We start from the raw sequence: 19869 nt of genomic DNA, 5'->3' as shown, positions 1-19869 counted from the left end.
TTGGTCTATTTCCACCGCTAATTTTACCATCAGAGCATTTTTTTTTTATTTCGCCCGCTCACTTCATATTTTTCCTGAAAAAATCCGAGAACCAACTAATTAAATTGGTGTGGCCTAAGCTGTAGAACAAAACAAAGGACATGCAAAGTTTTGCACTCAACTGAGCAGTGATCCTGAACACAAGTATTTCATTAGTGCAAATATGCAATAATTTTATGTGTATATATGGATGGATGCAAGTGTTTTACTGGGAAATACAACCCGGATTCCAAAAAAGTTGGGACAAAGTACAAATTGTAAATAAAAACGGAATGCAATGATGTAGAAGTTTCAAAATTCCATATTTTATTCAGAATAGAACATAGATGACATATCAAATGTTTAAACTGAGAAAATGTATCATTTAAAGAGAAAAATTAGGTGATTTTAAATTTCATGACAACAACACATCTCAAAAAAGTTGGGACAAGGCCATGTTTACCACTGTGAGACATCCCCTTTTCTCTTTACAACAGTCTGTAAACGTCTGGGGACTGAGGAGACAAGTTGCTCAAGTTTAGGGATAGGAATGTTGACCCATTCTTGTCTAATGTAGGATTCTAGTTGCTCAACTGTCTTAGGTCTTTTTTGTCGTATCTTGCGTTTTATGATGCACCAAATGTTTTCTATGGGTGAAAGATCTGGACTGCAGGCTGGCCAGTTCAGTACCCGGACCCTTCTTCTACGCAGCCATGATGCTGTAATTGATGCAGTATGTGGTTTGGCATTGTCATGTTGGAAAATGCAAGGTCTTCCCTGAAAGATACGTCGTCTGGATGGGAGCATATGTTGCTCTAGAACAGGGGTGTCAAACCTGATCCATAAAGGGCCTTGTGGCTGCAGGTTTTCATTCCAGCCATGCAGCAGCACACCTGACTTGGCTCATTCAATCAACTGAACTGTCTTCACACAGTCAAATACTTGCAGCCACACCCACCCTTGATTAAAGGGTGGGTGTGTCAGTTGATTGAATAAGCCAAATCAGGGTGCTGCTGCATGGCTGGAATGAAAACCTGCAGCCACACGGCCCTTTATGGATCAGGTTTGACACCCCTGCTCTAGAACCTGGATATACCTTTCAGCATTGATGGTGTCTTTCCAGATGTGTAAGCTGCCCATGCCACACGCACTAATGCAACCCCATACCATCAGAGATGCAGGCTTCTGAACTGAGCACTGATAACAACTTGGGTCGTCCTTCTCCTCTTTAGTCCGAGTGACACGGCGTCCCTGATTTCCATAAAGAACTTCACATTTTGATTCGTCTGACCACAGAACAGTTTTCCACTTTGCCACAGTCCATTTTAAATGAGCCTTGGCCCAGAGAAGACGTCTGCGCTTCTGGATCATGTTTAGATACGGCTTCTTCTTTGAACTATAGAGTTTTAGCTGGCAACGGCGGATGGCACGGTGAATTGTGTTCACAGATAATGTTCTCTGGAAATATTCCTGAGCCCATTTAGTGATTTCCAATACAGAAGCATGCCTGTATGTGATGCAGTGCCGTCTAAGGGCCCGAAGATCACGGGCACCCAGTATGGTTTTCCGGCCTTGACCCTTACGCACAGAGATTCTTCCAGATTCTCTGAATCTTTTGATGATTGTAGATGATGATATGTTCAAACTCTTTGCAATTTTACACTGTCAAACTCCTTTCTGATATTGCTCCACTATTTGTCGGCACAGAATTAGGGGGATTGGTGATCCTCTTCCCATCTTTACTTCTGAGAGCCGCTGCCACTCCAAGATGCTCTTTTTATACCCAGTCATGTTAATGACCTATTGCCAATTGACCTAATGAGTTGCAATTTGGTCCTCCAGCTGTTCCTTTTTTGTACCTTTAACTTTTCCAGCTTCTTATTGCCCCGTCCCAACTTTTTTGAGATGTGTTGCTGTCATGAAATTTCAAATGAGCCAATATTTGGCATGAAATTTCAAAATGTCTCACTTTCGACATTTGATATGTTGTCTATGTTCTATTGTGAATACAATATCAGTTTTTGAGATTTGTAAATTATTGCATTCCGGTTTTATTTACAATTTGTACTTTGTCCCAACTTTTTTGGAATCGGGGTTGTACACCACTCGTATTTTTCATACGAGCTCCATCCAGAACATGGAGAACCAAAACCATGACATAACTCTCAATATGTCACACGTGAGGAAATTGATGAATTGTTTTGTTAAATTTGGGTACTTTGTTTGTGAATGTATCGATATAATAAAAAAAAAAAAAAATCACATGTTGGCCTGAAGATATGAAGTTTATCTTCTCGTATTGAAAAACTCGCATTTTTCATACGAAATACATTGCGGATCTGAGTCTTCGACTAGTTTAATATCATGCTAGCTGAATGGAATATATCTGATATACCATGAAAAAAAGCCAGCCAATATTATTATTATTATTATTATACATACACGTTCCTTTCAGGTGTTCAACGCATCATTCTCTTTCAAAATTCTCTTAAAATCTTCCGTATTTAACGAAGCAAACATGGCGGCCATGTTTGTTTACAAATTGTCACAGTTGCTCGCTTGTGCGGAAGTTTTATGTCTCCAACGAAGGATGTCATGTTGTCTTGACAATCATGCAATATCGTAAACCATATTCAACACTCATCCTCCATTGGGTAGAGTGATGTAATACACGTAGGATAAGCGATATGCTAACAATATTGCATGCTGTTGAAGCAAATGAATGAAACCCGCTAGAAGGGAATAGAACATGTTTTTATTCCATCGAAAAAGTGTCCTGCATGTCTAATAAGTCCCGATATTTCACTCTGATGACGTCACTCCCAGTGTTTTCCCACCAACTAGATGCACGTTGTCAAAATGGTGAACCGGTTCAAAATTAAAATTCTTTTGATTGATTTGCATATTTTTTGTGGATGTGTCCATATAATATAAAGAACATTACACAGTGGCACGAAGATATGAAGTTTATCTTCTGGTTCACTCTGCTCACTCATGATATACAGACATCCCAAGTCTCCCGGAAGTTCCGGGAGTCTCCTGCATATTGATAGTGGCTCCCTGATGCCCGCTAATTGGATAATATCTCCCGGAATCGAGAGCAAGCGAGCAAGAGCGTGCACGCGAAACATTAATGCCTGCATCGCACATATGATGGAGTGCACGAGGGAGAGTGAGAGAGACTGCATGTGTGCCTGTTCATGTAGCGCATGCTAGACAAAGAGCATCCTGATTGGTTTACAGACATCCCAACCTGCAGAAACTCAACCCAACCCCCCCCACCGCCGCTGATGGGAAAAAAGTCATGCAGCATGACTTTTTTTCCCATCAGCGGAGGGGTCATGACACCTCCCGGAAATGAGTTTCTGCAGGTTGGGATGTCTGGATATATACATTCACCACTTGAAGATAAACTTCATACTTTCACACAACCGTGTACACACACACACACACACACACACACACACACACACACACAGAGTGGATATAAAAAGTGTCCACACCCTGTTAAAATGATCAGTTTTTCTGATGTAAAAAAAAAAAAAGAGACCACGATAAATAATTTCAAAACTTTTCCCACCTTTAATGTGACCTATAACCTGTACAATTCAACTGAAAAACAAATCTGTTAGGGGGGAAAACATAAAAAACGTACAATAAGCTGGTTGCATAAGTGTGCACGCCCTTAAACTAATACTTTGTTGAAGCACCTTTTGATTTAATTACAGCATTCAGTCTTTTTGGGTCGGAGTCTATCGGCCTGCCACATCTAGACTTGGCAATATTTGCCCACTCTTCCTTGCAAAAGCGCTCCAAATCTGTCAGACTGCGAGGGCATCTCTTGTGCACAGCCCTCTTCAAGGTCACCCCATAGATTTTCAATTGGATTTAGGTCTGGGCTCTGGCTGAGTCATTCTTTTGTTGATTTTGATGTATGCTTGGGGTCACTGTTGTGCTGAAAGATGAAATTCCTCTTCATCTTTCTAGTAGACACCTGAAGGTTTTGGGCCAAAATTTACTGGCATTTAGAACTGTTCATAATTCCTGCCACCTTGACTAACGCCCCTGTTCCAGCTGAAGAAAAACAAGCCCAAAACACGATGCTGCCACCACCATGCTTCACCGTGGGTATGGCGTTCTTTTGGTGATGCGCAGTGTTGTTTTTGCGCCAAACATACCTTTTGGAATTGTGGCCAAAAAGTTCAACGTTGGTTTCATCAGACCATAACACATCTTCCCACATGCTTTTGGGAGAGTTGATGTATTTTTCTGCAAAATTTAGCCGGGCCTGGATGTTTTTCTTTGACCCTACCGCATAGTCCAGACATATGGAAAATACGGGAGATTGTTGTCACATATAGTACACAACTGGTACTTTCCAGAAATTCCTGCAGCTCCTTCAGTGTTGCTGTAGGCCTCTTGGCAGCCTCCCTGACCAGTTTTCGTCTTGACTTTTCATCAATTTTGGAGGGATGTCCAGTTCTCGGTAATGTCACTGTTGTCCCATATTTTCTCCACTTCTTGATGACTGTCTTCACTGTGCTCCATGGTATATCTAATGCCGTGGAAATGTTTTTGCACCCTTCTCCTGACTGATACCTTTCAACAAGGAGATCCCTTTGATGCTTTGTAAGCTCTCTGTGAACGCTGGCTTTTGCTGGAGGATGCAACTGAGTAAATGTCTGAACTTTATTTGGGGTTAATCAGAGTCATTTTAATTGATGGCAAGTGTGAACCCAAAAAGACTGAATGCTGTAATTAAATCAAAAGGTGCTTCAACAAAGTATTAGTTTAAGGGTGTGCACACTTACGCAACCAGCTTATTGTATGTTTTTTATTTTTTCCCCCTAACAGATTTGTTTGTTTCTCAATTGAATTGTACAAGTTATAGGTCACATTATAGGTGGGAAAAGTTTTGAAATTATTTATCGTGGTCTCTTTTTTTTTTTTACATCAGAAAAACCTATTATTTTAACGGGGTGTGTATACTTTTTATATCCACTATAAAATAAAAAAAAAATATATATATATATATATATATATATATATATATATATATATATATATATATATATATATATATTCAGCAACAGGAGTGTTTTCAAATGATATCAGTATATCAGTGATCACTGCACGATATCTTGCATCAGGGACACTAGGCTTCCCAAAACTAAACCTCGTATACTAATAAAGAGAAATTTTAAAAGATTTGTAGAACAAGCTTTTTTATATGATGTAATTAACTGTGATTTCTCAAGAATCGGCCTCATTCCTGACATCAATGTTGCATGGAATTATTTCCACACGCTTTTCCTATTTGTCACTAACAAACATGCTCCCATAACCCTTGGTTCTCCCCAGAGCTGGTGTCACTGATTCATAGTAGAAATTCTGCTTGGGCTTTAGCAAGAGCCACAGACTCACAGTCTGACTGGACTAATTTCAGATATCTGAGGAACAAATGCACATACTTAAAGTGCCATTCCACCATTGGATGTATTCTTTGGCATAAAATACAATATATGACTAGACAGAGAAATCTTTTAGCTTCAAAATGATATATCAAACATAATTTTTTGACAACGACAAGTATATTAACTTTGCGACCAAAGTCACCTACCCTTTTAATTTCCGCGCGGTAGTGAAACGTGATGTCATCGGCAGGTTCCCCTTCTTGTGTACCACGTGTCGGTCTATTTTTAGACCAGGAAACCCCCAAAGTGAGAGAGTCATTTCTCCTCGTATATGGGGGCCAAAAAAATTGCGAAAAATTTTGAGTTAATCTTTCAGTTAGCTAGATTTATTGGTATTAGCTAGATTTATTGGTATTATTTTTATCGCGTTCTATCCGCCATTGCTGATAATATGTGCCACGTCACGTGGTACACAAGAAGGGGAACCTGCCGATGACATCACGCGCGGAAATTAAAAGGGTAGGTGACTTTGGTCGCAAAATTAATATACTTGTCGTTGTCAAAAAATTATGTTTGATATATCATTTTGAAGCTAAAAGACTTCTCTATCTAGTGATACCATTTATATATGTTGTCAAAATATATTGTATTTTATGCCAAAGAATACATCCAATGGTGGAATGGCACTTTAATAAGAAAATGTAAATCTGATTTTTTTCTTAAGTCAGTTTCTGATAATTTAATTAACCCCTCAAAATTTTGGAAAACCATAAAGTTATTAGCCCAGCCTTTGCGAGACACAGCTCTGCCACACCACATAGTTGTAGATGCCAAACAGGTTTCCAATAAAGGGAGTACTGTGAATCTTTTCAATAAACATTTCATAAAATCAGGGAAACTGTTTGAACAGTCTTGTACTGCTGACCTTACCCCGTTATCTGCTACCCCCCTTCCTGATACTTATGTCTTTCAGGATGGGTTTAATTTTGAAGCTATCCCCACAGCTGCAGTACTCAAGGCCCTCAAACAACTTGACACCAACAAATCGGTAGGTCCTGATGGTCTTGACCCTGCCTTATTAAGGTTGGCAGCGGACATAATCGCAGAACCTCTCACACATATTTTCAATTTATCTCTCTCCTCCAACATCATACCAGACGTTTGGAAATCAGCCTACATGTTGCCCCTCTTAAAAGGGGGGGGGGGGGGGGGGGGGGGGGGGGGGGACCCTGCTAATTTAGATAATTACCGTCCAATTTCAAAATTGTCTGTTCTTGCTAAGATCCTGGAGTCCCTAGTAAACACCCAGGTTAAGAAATTTATGTTACAGCACGAGATCCTTAGTCCGGCACGGTCGGGTTTCAGGACCCAGCATAGTACCATCACTGCAGCATCACAGGTTTTAAATGACATTATAAAGGCACTGGACAGGAAGATGAGCTGTGCTGCCTTGTTCATTGACCTGTCCAAGGCCTTTGACACAGTCAATCACACTATCCTGCTAAATAGGCTGCTTAACATTGGCATGAGCTCAAAGGCTGTTGGCTGGTTTAAGGACTATCTATCCAACAGAACTCAAACTGTTGTTGCTGACGGCGTCAGTTCTCTGCCCATGGAGGTCATGAATGGGGTCCCCCAAGGCTCAATATTGGGTCCAGTCCTTTTCACCATATACATCAACACCATTGCCTCTGTTGTTGGAAATGCTAAGATCCATCTGTATGCAGATGATACAATTTTATATTGTGATGCCCCTACCCTGTTTCAAGCGAACCAATTGTTACAGCAGTCCTTTAATTCATTACAGAGTACTTTTGCTGACCTAAGATTGATTTTAAATGCCAAAAAGACTAAGGTTAGCCTGGGAAATCCCATGCTGCTTTGCACAATCGTTCCGATCTGAAAAGACAGCATGGAAACTATGGTCTAAAGGCTCGCCTGAGTTAGGGAGCCAATCAGAGAGTGGGGAGGGGTGGAAAGACGGTGACGCGTACTACTTGACAAACGGAAGCTTGTAGTTTATTTGGGACTGTTTACGGATCACATTTAACATGGCGGCCAGCGATACGAACCAAACTTTCGATCAAGCTTTAGACACTGTTCTGAATAGTTTAGAGCAGTAATCGTTCGGTGCCATTGTTTTCCTATTTTTGTTTTGCCTTCTCTTTCTCTTTCCTTCTCTTCTTCGCCTCTTTGTCGCTCTAACTATGTCACCGGGTACAACTGCCATGATTGGCCATAGGCTACGTATACGCCAAATGATAGACATTCGCAACGTCCAATAAACGGCCGTTGACAATCGTAAACCACACCTCCCCTACGAGAAATTCAATAGGCGGATTCCAGACCATATTTCACTTGTGATATGGTCTGGTGTTAACCAGACTAGACTAAGGTCATGCAGTTCACTAAATCACGATTAGCTCCCACTCCCCTAATAATAACCACCCTAGATGGCCAATGTATAGAGAAAGTCTCAGTATACAAATACTTAGGTTTGTGGATTGATGATAAGATTACTTTTAAAGTTCACATAGAGAAACTGGCCCAGAAACTGAAAATTAAGCTTGGATTCTATTTTAGAAACAAAGCATGTTTTACTCTTCAAGCTAGAAAGAAACTGATAAATGCCACCTTTCTTCCTGTACTGGATTATTGCGACATCTTATACATGAATGCTGCCTCTACCACCCTTCACGTCCTCGATACAGTTTACCATGGTGCACTACGTCTTATCGTGAATGCCAAACCACGCACTCATCATTGCACTCTCTATGAGTTGACTGGTTTTAGCTCTCTCTCACTGCGCAGATGGATCCATTGGCATATTTTTATCTATAAAGGTATTATTGGCAAATTGCCTTCATATCTTTCTAATCTACTGTCTCAAATGCACTCATCTTATAGTTTGCGTTCAAATAACATTATACTCTTAGGACACATCACGAACACAGACAGAGTTAGGTAAGACAGCTTTTAACTTCACAGCTCCCTGGTGCTGGAATCTCCTTCAAAAAGATCTTAAGTTATCTGTTGCTATTCCTCTCCACCATTTTAAAAAGCTACTCAAACATCTTAGATCTGACAGTTGTAAATGAGCAATTCCAGCATTATGGACATGACACTTGAACTCAAAATGGCAACAAATGACCCAGTGCATGTTTTATTGTCTCCCAGTATTTAAACAGGTGTTGCATATTTTAAGGCTGTACCATACTGGAGAAGTGATAGAACAAGAACAATTCCCATAGTACATCTAGGGCATGCCAGAAAATGCCAATAAAAGATGCGTTATGGATGTGACAGAAAAAGTATCACTTTTCTTGGGTGACTGTACATTTTTATCAAACTCTGTGAAATTGTAAACCTAATGTCGAAATGGAGATATCCGTTTGATAGAGGGGTCCAAGGTGAATATTAAAAAATCTTTGTTTAAAATATTTTGTATTTCATGCAGAGTTTCGGAAGGAAAAGTCAGCGTTATGGATGTGACGAAATTCCGTCATGGATGTGACGCGTCTGAAATAGACATGGCATATGTTTAGAAAATCAGCAATTTAACCACCATAACCCTTTGAAAAACTCTCTAAATATCAGCTAAAACTATCAAAGTTCTTAAATAATATTTAGGATGGCTATTGTTTTGCTGTTTTGTGGATTTTAGCATACATTTCTGTGGCTTGTGGCAATAATATAGAATTGTACATGATCAAAGTTGATTTTAGCTTGGGTTTTACATTATAAGAAAGAAAGACTGACAGTGACATATTAGGTTGGTTACAAATTGGTTCAACTTATTCACATCTGTAAAATACAGGCCTAGGTGATATCTCTGGGAGTGGTTTTGATGTATTACATGTTGCTTTATTTTTGCATGGTGAGGTTGACATTTACATGGAATTGCCCAAATGCTTTCACTAACTAACCATTCAGTTATTTCTGTGTTGTGCGGTACTTGTCTTGATTTGCTTACTTGTTTTTGTATTTTAATCTCTCCAGTGTTGTATATGTTTTGTTGAACTTGTTTTTATGTGTTCCGTTTCTATGTTTCGTCATACTTTGTGCAATGTCTATATGTCAGGGCTCCCTTGTAAAAGAGGCTGAATGTCTCAATGGGACTCACCCTGGTAAAATAAAGGTCAAATAAATTATATGAGTGATTCCACGCTTATGGGTACTGAAATGGGGACATGAACTTATTCACCTAAAACCATTTCTTTTTTTACCATCAGGTCACAAAACATGTAATCTTGAATGAATGATATGTTAAAAGATAACTTTAATTTTCTGAGATGTAATAAAAACATATTTATATGCCAAAGTCAAGCCTATGAGTTCCAAAATGATGTCTGTTACATTACTTCTGTTACGATTGTCCATCTCGCGTCTGTTACAAATTAATTACAATCTAGCTATATACCATGTTAATCTTATTGAAAGAATGTGTATGTTTATTCTACTACACATGTTTATTAATTATATTTGCTAAAACATCACCTTCCTATGTTTCAAAAAGTAATTCTACATTGCTAAAATTGAGAATATATATGTCCACAACACTTCTGTTACGTTCTGACTTTGGCATATAAATATGTTTTTATTACATCTCAGAAAATTAAAGTTATCTTTTAACATATCATTCATATCATTCATCATAAAAAAGAAATGGTTTTAGGTGAATTTTTAAAAATAAGTTCATGTCCCCATTTCAGTACCCATAAGCGTGGAATCACTCATATATATATATATATATATATATATACACACACATACATACACACACACACACACACACACAGGGTTAGTCAGAATTATGTTAAAACTTAAATGGTAGAAACCAATCGGATCTGTAGTGGAAGTTCATCAATGGCGTACTGCTGCACCATCTGTAAGTAGACGTCTGACGTCACTGTTGGGGCGTCAAAAAAGTAGGGCCCAATTACGCCAGCAGCGGTCACGGCGCACCACGCATTCAGGAGAAAAATAATCCGTTAGTGTTTACATAATTTTGACTAACCCTGTATATATTTCCATTACTGACATTATTTGATAAATAATTGTGTACTATTTTCCATCTTTCTTTTCATTTCATGTTTACCTGGCACTGCCGCCGAAACACGATACATGGGTGGGCTAGAACGTTTTCTGTAAAGAGGCTGAACAAAAACAACAAAACTTTGTTAAAAATGCAAATACTTTAGACTAACTTCATGACTTACACTGTGCGTATGAGGTATACACTACCTTGCAAGACCAATCCCAAATCCAGCAAATCTGTTCAACTGATCTGTAAACAGGGGAAGAAAAAAAAAAAGAAATTGCACAACTTGTTTTGTTGCCACTAGTTGGAAAGATTTCACACAGAAAGTAGCAATCATAGTAATGTGAAGGAGCTTCCAAAAGTTCTCATGAACATTATTAAACAACAAATGGGGAGGCAAGACTACAGAGCCTCAGCAAAGAACATTAAACATCCCTAGTTCGATAATAGCAAGTGAACAGTTCCTAGACTGCTGCATTATGTAAAATTTCACACCACTGCTCTCAGACTAATGATCGGGAAGGAAAGAGGGAAGCAGTAGTCACTAGAAGAGAGTTGCAGGACGGCCTGAAAGCAGCAGGAACAACAGAGAGCAATGAATTGCACTGCAGTCATCTCCGTTTCTTCACCTCATGCGAAACTCCTCTGCTCCAAAAGAGGCACAGAGATGCATGCTTCAAATAAGCCATGGAACAAAAGATGAAACTAAAGTATGGGGAAAGAAGGCTTGTGCGTATAATCCCAAGAACACCCACCATACACACAGTCAGGGGCTTCAAAGTTTGGGAGAATAGCAGGGTACAAATAATTTACAGCAGGGTGCAAAATGGTAAAATGTCTGCCAGCGGCAGACATAATGCACGCAAAGCGTGGGTGGGTGGGTGGATGGAGATATGCAAGTACGAATTTTTCATGGGGCGGGATGGTTTGGAACAGGCCATCTAAAATTGTAAACAGGCTTGCTCATTGGGGATAGATTAGAGATAAAATTAGCTCATGTTTTAAGTCGTTCAAATTCTGTAAAGCTGCTTTGCGACAATGTTTATTGTTAAAAGCGCTGTACAAATAAACTTGATTTGATTTGATCTAAAATTGGGATAACATTTACCCGGGACAGGCATTTGAGGCGGGTCGTCTAGCTTAAGCTTGATTAGCGTTGTTACGCACGCCAGTGTTTCCCACAGAAATTTTGGAGACTATGGGGGCAAGCCATGGGGGAGGCGTGGGGGTTGTTTAAAATTGAGTGATATGTTAAATATTAAGTTATTACTGAAAAACTATTGATTAAAAAAAACAGACACTGAGAAATGGTCCTATAAACAACTTTCCAATATAAAAGATTACCAGGACTACAAAAATGCAGAAAAATAGGCTTTACTTATCCAAATGCACCTGTTGGTTCAAAAGTTAAAGTGCATAGAACCTCACAGCACAACATGAAGTTACCTTAAAATATAATATAAATGCCTCAGCTTTCATGTAAGAAAAAAAAAAACTATTAATACTAGTACTGTGTGCAGGCAGTCTCTCCTGAAGACTAAATTAAACAATAATTATAAACTAATAAAATAAATGGCTCAGGCTTCATAGAAGAAAAAAAAACAATTTGAACAGAATCTCACAGTATGATGCTGAAGCTGCCTAAACAATGGAAAATAAAATACCATTTTGGCAAAAACGTTGGCATCCATTAATTTCTTGTACTAAGTAAAAAAATATGTTGCCAGATACTGCTGACGTTTTACAGCCCAAAATATGTTCAAAACCCGCCAAAATGCACTTAAAACCGCCCAATCTGGCAACACAGGTGGAAGTAATGGCTGCACTCATGTCGAGGATGTAAACACAATCTGGCAACACAGGCGGCAGTAATGGCTGCACTCGTGTCGAGGATGTAAACACAGTTGACGCGGCAACGGACATACATGACATAGTGGATGTAATTTACGTTCACAACTTTTTTTGCTGTCAGAAATATCTAATATTAAATTTTGTGACTCGACTGACAATAGCCGGCGGCATAACAAGCCATAGCCGGCGATTTGCCGCCGGTGACCAGCTACTTTTGAGACCGCTGCACAGTGAAGTACAGAAGCCTACAGGTGCTGCTTCTCTCCAAACAGTACTAAGGCATTAAAAGTCATCAGTGAAAACATCAGTGGAGCGATGTGCTGGAAAACACAATCTATTTAACAGTTATTCCACGAAATCAAGTCGTACATGAGCTGATAGCCGATGAGACGCATAGCACCGAGCTGCCTATAAGCCATGTACGACGAAATTGAATGGAATAACTGTTTTATTCCATCCACATTCACTGGATTTGAGAAAACAGAGCACTTTTATTTTTAGTTTTTTCCAAATTCGATAAATAAAAACTTTATACAAAACGTCCAACAAAATCATTTCTGCTAAGAATGTAAACAAACCGGTGAAACAACAGTAGCAATTTGTGAAAAATGGGATAATAGTAATCCCTGAAAAAAAAATGATACATTCTTACCATCAAATACTTTTATTCTATATTTTGTTGCTTTTTTTTGTATTTTTTGAGGTTTTGTTTTCGAGTAGAGTTTTTATCTCGGCCTCGGTTGGTTCAGCAACACGCTCTGCCATTTTGTTTTTCTCTACTCACAGTATATGAGCTGATATTCTAGTAGTAGAGTAGCCAATCAGAGCGTGCGATTGCTCATATCCAGTGAATGTAGAAAGAATAAAATCTCATCGACTGAGAAATTTAAGCTGGACAACAAATATACAGCCAAATTAACTTCACAGTGGTTTGTAAAAATGAAGAGGAAGGTGCTTGTATGGTCTAGCCAATCTTCTGACTGATTTTATCAAAAGGACCATCACAACCTTGAGTAATTGAAGAATAAAAAGAGGAACAGGAATTTTTCCACAGAAATTGCAACCACCAACTAACGTAGTTAATTTTTGGTGTCTGAATACTATCCTTCGTCAGTTTCAAATTTAAATATACAGCATCTTTGTTTACGCATCTGAATTCATCATCAGTTTGAAACAGATATATTCACTGATATATTCACTGATGATCTAAGTTCTTTTATTACTGTATAAATCCTGTATAACTTCTGACGAATGTTTTTGGGAACACTTGTGCAAACATTTAAGCGTCTCTGAATGTACAAGATATCCTGTCCAACATCTGTTTATATCAACACAGCTGGACTCATACTGGTATTTTCATTTGGATGAGTCAAACCTTGGGAAATAATCACATTTAAGTTTGATTAAATTCAGCTAGCGACCAAAATAACGAGATCACGGATACAAGCGGTCAAAATAAGTTTTCTCCACAGGGTGGCTGGGCTCTCCCTTAGAGATCGGGTGAGAAGCTCAGTCATTTGGGAGAGGCTGAGAGTAGAACCACTGCTCCTCCACATCGAATGGAGTCAGCTGAGATGGTTCAGGCACCTTGTTAGGATGCACCCTGGACGTCGTCCCACGGGAGGCCCTCTGGGCATACCCCACCGGGAGGAGACCCCAGGGCAGACCCAGGACATGCTGGAGAGATTACATCTCTCAGCTGGCCTGGGAACACCTCGGTATTCCCCAGGAAGAGCTGGTGGAGGTGGCTGGGGAGAGGGAGGTCTGGGAAGTTCTGCTTAAGCTGCTACCCCCGCGACCCAGACCTGGATAAGCAGCAGAAAATGGATGGATAAATTCAACTAAATTCCCAAGTTTCCTACAGTCCAGAAAGGTCATTTATTATTCATTCTTTATATTTTAGGATGCCCCCTGGATGTCTCCCACGGGAGGCTCTCTGGGCATGCCCCACCGGGAGGAGACCCCAGGGCAGACCCAGGACATGCTGGAGAGATTACATCTCTCAGCTGGCCTGGGAACACCTCGGTATTCCCCAGGAAGAACTGGTGGAGGTGGCTGGGGAGAGGGAGGTCTGGGAAGTTCTGCTTAAGCTGCTACCCCGCGACCCAGACCTGGATAAGCAGCAGAAAATGGATGGATGGATGGATAAATTCAACTAAATTCCCAAGTTTCCTACAGTCCAGAAAGGTCATTTATTATTCATTCTTTATATTTTAGGATGCCCCCTGGACGTCTCCCACGGGAGGCTCTCTGGGCATGCCCCACCGGGAGGAGACCCCAGGGCAGACCCAGGATATGCTGGAGAGATTACATCTCTCAGCTGCCATTTTTCCAAGATGGCGGCATGTGTGGTTGCAGCGGCTTACGGCTCTCCTTTTCAGTGCTCTTTTTGTTGTTTGTTTTTGTATTTCTTTCTTGCTTGTTTGTGCAACATCGGTTCTGCAAACATCCAGTACACCCGCCAGACACTTTTAGCTATCGGTGACCAACATCAGGTATCTGTTTCGAGCGACTTTCTCTTCACGCATAACATCCTAGATGACGTAGCGAGACCGCCGGGCTCTCCGTGGATTGTTGTCGGGTCTAGGAGGCGACACAGACGGAGGAGGGAGAAGAAGCAGAAGCGGGGCTGCAGGTCCGGTGCTATGCTAAGGCTAAGAAAACAACCACACAAGCCACCTCTACCGAGCCTATATCTCTCCAATGCCAGATCCCTGGTGCATAAAACGGATGATCTGGAATTACAACTCGCTGGAAATCGCCATGTTCGGGATGGCGAGGGGAGAACACTCTGGATCATGTTTACTCCAACATCAAGCATGCGTACAGAGCCATACCCCTCCCCCACCTCGGCCAGTCAGACCATCTTTCCCTCCTGCTCTCCCCAGCCTATACCCCCCTCAGATGCAGAGCCAGGCCCACCACAAGGACTATCACAACCTGGCCTGACAACGCACTCTCCAAACTACAGGACGGCTTTAAATGGACAGATTGGGACTTATTTGAACACCAGGAGCTGGAGACATTCACAGGAACGGTGCTGGACTATATCTGCATCGGGAACGTGACGGTGGATAAAAACATCCAGGTCTTCCCAAACCAGAAACCCTGGATGACCAGCCAGGTCCGCTCACTCCTCAGGGCTCGTGATGCTGCCTTCAGGTCAGGTGATAGAGCTGTGTACAGAGCTGCTCGAGCTGATCTGAAAAGAGGAATAAATAAAACCAAGGCGGACCACAGGCTGCGCATAGAGTCCCACCTGTCCAGCAACAACACACGGGAGGTGTGGCAGGGTATTTAGGACATCACAAACTTCAGAGACTGATGTGCCAACAGGAGACTGGAGTGCGCCACTAGCAGAGGAGCTAAATCGCTTCTTTGCTCGTTTTGAAACATCTCAGCAGCACTCATCTGCTCCTGCCCTGCCCCCACCACCACACAGTTCCTACACCACTCCTTTCACTGTACAGGAGCACGATGTCAGACAGGTGCTCCTGGCAGTGAACCCCAAGAAAGCTGCCGGCCCAGATGGTGTACCTGGTAAGGTGCTCAGAGCGTGCGCCCACCAGCTTGCCCCTACCTTCACCAGGATCTTTAACCTCTCCCTGGCTCAGGCAGTCATCCCGCCCTGCCTAAAATCTGCAACAATAATCCCAGTGCCGAAGAAGTCTCCCGTCACCAGCCTGAATGATTACCATCCTGTGGCCCTCACCCCGGTAATCATGAAGTGCTTCGAGAGACTAGTTCTTCAGCACATCAAGGACCACCTACCCCCAGACTGTGACCCCTACCAGTTCGCATATCACACAAACAGATCCACAGAGGACGCCATTGCCGTAGCTCTCCACTCTGCGCTAAATCACCTAGAGCAGCAGCAGAGCTACGTCCGCATACTCTTTGTGGATTACAGTTCAGCTTTTAATACAATAATCCAGGACATCCTTATTAGAAAACTGGACACTCTCGGCCTCCCCCCTCTCACATGTGCCTAGTTAAAGGATTTTCTTACTAACCGGCCCCAGACTGTGAGACTTGGCCCCCACTTCTCCTCCACCCGGACGCTGAGCACCGGCTCTCCACAGGGCTGTGTGCTGAGCCCCCTCCTGTACTGCCTCTACACCCACGACTGTAGTCCGACCCACAACAACCTTATCGTCAAGTTTGCTGACGACACCACAGTGGTCGGACTCATCTCAAAGGGAGACGAGGCAGCCTACAGAGAGGAGTTCCTGAAGTTGGCAGCCTGGTGTTCAGAAAATAACCTCGCTCTGAACACCAAGAAAACCAGAGCTCATTGTTGACTTCAGGAAGCACAGCACCGACCTAGCCCCCCTCTACATCAACAACGTGTATGTGGAGAGGGTCCACACCTTCCGGTTTCTCAGTGTCCTCATCTCCGCTGACATCTCCTGGTCAGCAAACATTACAGCAGTCATTAAGAAGGCTCAGCAGCGGCTACACTTCCTGAGAGTCCTCAGGAAGTACAACTTAAGCTCCAACCTGCTGCTGACCTTCTACAGGTCATCCATCGAGAGCATGCTGACGTACTGTATTACAGTATGGTACGGCAGCTGCACTGTTGTAGACAGGGAGAGGCTCCAGAGGGTAGTTAAGGCAGCACAGATCATCATTGGCTGCCCTCTCCCCTCCCTGATGGACATTTACACCTCCCGCTGCCTTAGCAGAGCTAAGAATATTATCAAGGACAGCTCCCACCCTGGCTTTGATCTGTTCGACCTGTTGCCCTCAGGGAGGCGCTTACAGGTGCATCAGGACAAAGACAAATCGATTAAAAAACAGCTTCTTTCCAAAAGCCATAACCGCCCTGAACTCGGATATGCTCTGACTTTATAGTCTATTTATTTTACTAATTTATAATGTGCAGTACTTTATAAGGTGACTCTCTATGCAGTACTTTTATAATGTGCAATACCACACTCCATAATGTGAAACGCAACACATGCACCTCAGGACTGTGCACCTTACCTTACCTTGCAATACTTCATCTCATCTCATCTCATTATCTCTAGCCGCTTTATCCTTCTACAGGGTCGCAGGCAAGCTGGAGCCTATCCCAGCTGACTACGGGCGAAAGGCGGGGTACACCCTGGACAAGTCGCCAGGTCATCACAGGGCTGACACATAGACACAGACAACCATTCACACTCACATTCACACCTACGGTCAATTTAGAGTCACCATTCTATTCTATTCGGTTGTCTTATTTTGTTATCAGATTTTACCCAACGCTATATGTAGAGAAGTGTTCATGTTTAAAAAACACGGGAGAAACCCTAATCAGTTTAATAAAGGTTCTCAGACTCCCTTATCACAGCACATCCTGAGTTTCATGATGTTTCTAATTATTAGATAAATATGTCCTTTCATACTTATCCATTTGGAGCTTTTATTTGCCAAACTTTCCACTCACAAACCCTAAACCAGTAATTATGCTTAATTGTCGATCCAAATTATGCAACATGACCTTTCAGATTTTCTAATAAAATTATACTATGATTCAAAAAGACTTATTTTGTAAAATTTAGTTATAGTGCTTTGACAGGCATTACGTAAGGAATAAAACACTTAGTGGTGTGCTATTATAAGGAAATAATCAATGATGGTGTGGTGTGATACAGCACAATGTGAAACAGAATGACTGTTACCATCGTGAAATCAAACATTTTCCAATAACAGCTTCTCCCAATATCTTTCTTTCCTCTTATACTGAAGCAATTTGCCAACAAATTACAATTTTTAATTCATTAATGTACAACATGTTGTGCTTTATAGCCATTTATAGTTCCATTTAATATTATGAAATGTCCACAAAACAAGTTCCTGTCATCATTTGTGTTAGAGCAGCTACAAAGAAGTGCATTCCATTACCAGCCTGTCGTCTATCTCTGCCTTGGAGTTTTAAAGAAAAAGAAAAACGCAGCTTGTCATGTTCCTGAGAAATCAAGAAGTGCAGCAATATCTTCTCCTCTGTCCTGAAGACTTTGCTGTGATGGAAAACCTCCTGAAAGTTATAAAGCGCTGACACTGAAGACACCTTTAATAAATGTTAAACACCTAACCGAAACATTCACCACATCAACAAGAAAAGGTTTTCCTTTATTAAATCAACACCTTCTGACCAATCAGATTGGAGAGTTGAACTGTTGTGTTATAAAACTATAATAAATAATTCATGATGAGAATTGTGTCACGACGCGCTTTTCTGGTATAGAGCAGGTATCTAAGGCTACGTTCACACTGCAGGCTGAAGTGACTCAAATCCGATCTTTTCGCCCATATGTGACCTGTATCCGATCTTTTATTGACAATATGAACGACGCAGATCTGATTTTTTCAAATCCGACCCAGGCCGTTTGGATATGTGGTCCTAATTCCGATTCCTATCCGCTCTTTTCATATGCGACTTCAGTCTGAACCGCCAGGTCGCATTCATCCGACTTACACGTCATCAACAAGCCACAAACGTCACTATTCTGCGCTGAAGTAGGCGGCGGGTCTCTCAAAAAAAGTTACAACAACATGGCGCATAATCACGGGCGCAGTTAGAGGGTGGGACGGGTGGGATTTGTCCCACCCAGATTTAAATTCACCTCGCTCGGTCCCCCCACTTATAGGGAGGAAAAAACGTCTATGCCGTCTTTCTTTGCATAAGGCAAACCTCACAGAAAAATCAAAAGACTAATTACCATTCGGTTTATTGAGGTGCACAGCAGTGTATACATAGTTGCAACAACTCACATAAAACAAAGACTGATATTCGGTTGGTTGAGCTGCGCAGACTGCACAGGTTGCAAGCTCGAGCTTGGTTGCTATGGTAACCCACAACAAGTTTGACAGACATATCGGGGTTGGGGTTGGTTTGCTGGCAGCTTTGTCCCCCCCCAGTTTTTTGTCCCCCCCAGTTCAAAAAACGTATCTGCGCATGACATCAATGCGAGGGACGCTTCGGGCTGTGAAGGTTCTGAATCTTCTCAATGGAAGGACGCAGAGGTTAGGGAGCTGATTTCCATTTGGGGGGATGCAGCTATTCAAGCTAGATTGGATGGGTCATACCGCAACCGGGCGGTTTTACTTCCGTAAACGCTGGTCATGCTCACTGCGTGTGACGTCGTTGTATCCTGCAATGCGCATGCGGAACACTTTTAGGTCGCTTTTCGTTCATACTGAGGATCACATACAAGTCGCATATATTTGTTAATGCGAACGACCTCACAAAAAAATCGGATTTCACAAAAAAATCGGAATTGAGCATTAAGCCTTGCAGTGTGAACGTAGCATTATTTATTCAGTAGTTTTAGAATCCTGTCTCCATTAGGCCATCCTTTAAAAAAAATCCGTTTCCTGTCCACTGGGTGAGCAAAAAATTTTCAGTAGGGAGGGAGGGAGGGATTTTTTTTTAATGGATGGATAAGAAATCGCAATGCTGTGTTTGCTTTTTCTTTCAGTACTTTTTTATTACAAAAGCAGACACATTTAATAAAATATGACGGTTTAATCAACTGAAACTTGTACAAAAACTTTAAG

The 19869-nt window shown here is 41.5% G+C and overlaps 1 protein-coding gene across 2 annotated transcripts in view; it reads right to left on the bottom strand.

The window, feature by feature from the left end:
* Positions 1–19869, bottom strand: part of slc25a46 (solute carrier family 25 member 46) — a 62375-nt gene that overhangs the window by 31821 nt on the left and 10685 nt on the right. The window contains exons 2-3 of one of the 2 annotated variants that reach the window (XM_060913161.1): positions 10677–10719; positions 10531–10588 (exon numbers count right to left, since the gene is read on the bottom strand). In XM_060913161.1, the coding sequence (XP_060769144.1) occupies positions 10531–10588; positions 10677–10719 (101 nt within the window). Of the gene's footprint in view, positions 1–10530; positions 10589–10676; positions 10720–19869 lie in introns of those variants that run through there. The other variant, XM_060913160.1, reaches the window with a different exon arrangement.

This window comes from Neoarius graeffei, chromosome 28 (assembly GCF_027579695.1).
Source record: "Neoarius graeffei isolate fNeoGra1 chromosome 28, fNeoGra1.pri, whole genome shotgun sequence".
Lineage (NCBI taxonomy): Eukaryota > Metazoa > Chordata > Actinopteri > Siluriformes > Ariidae > Neoarius > Neoarius graeffei.
Note: the sequence above shows the minus strand (reverse complement) of the source record. Positions and strands in the feature narration are given on the sequence as shown.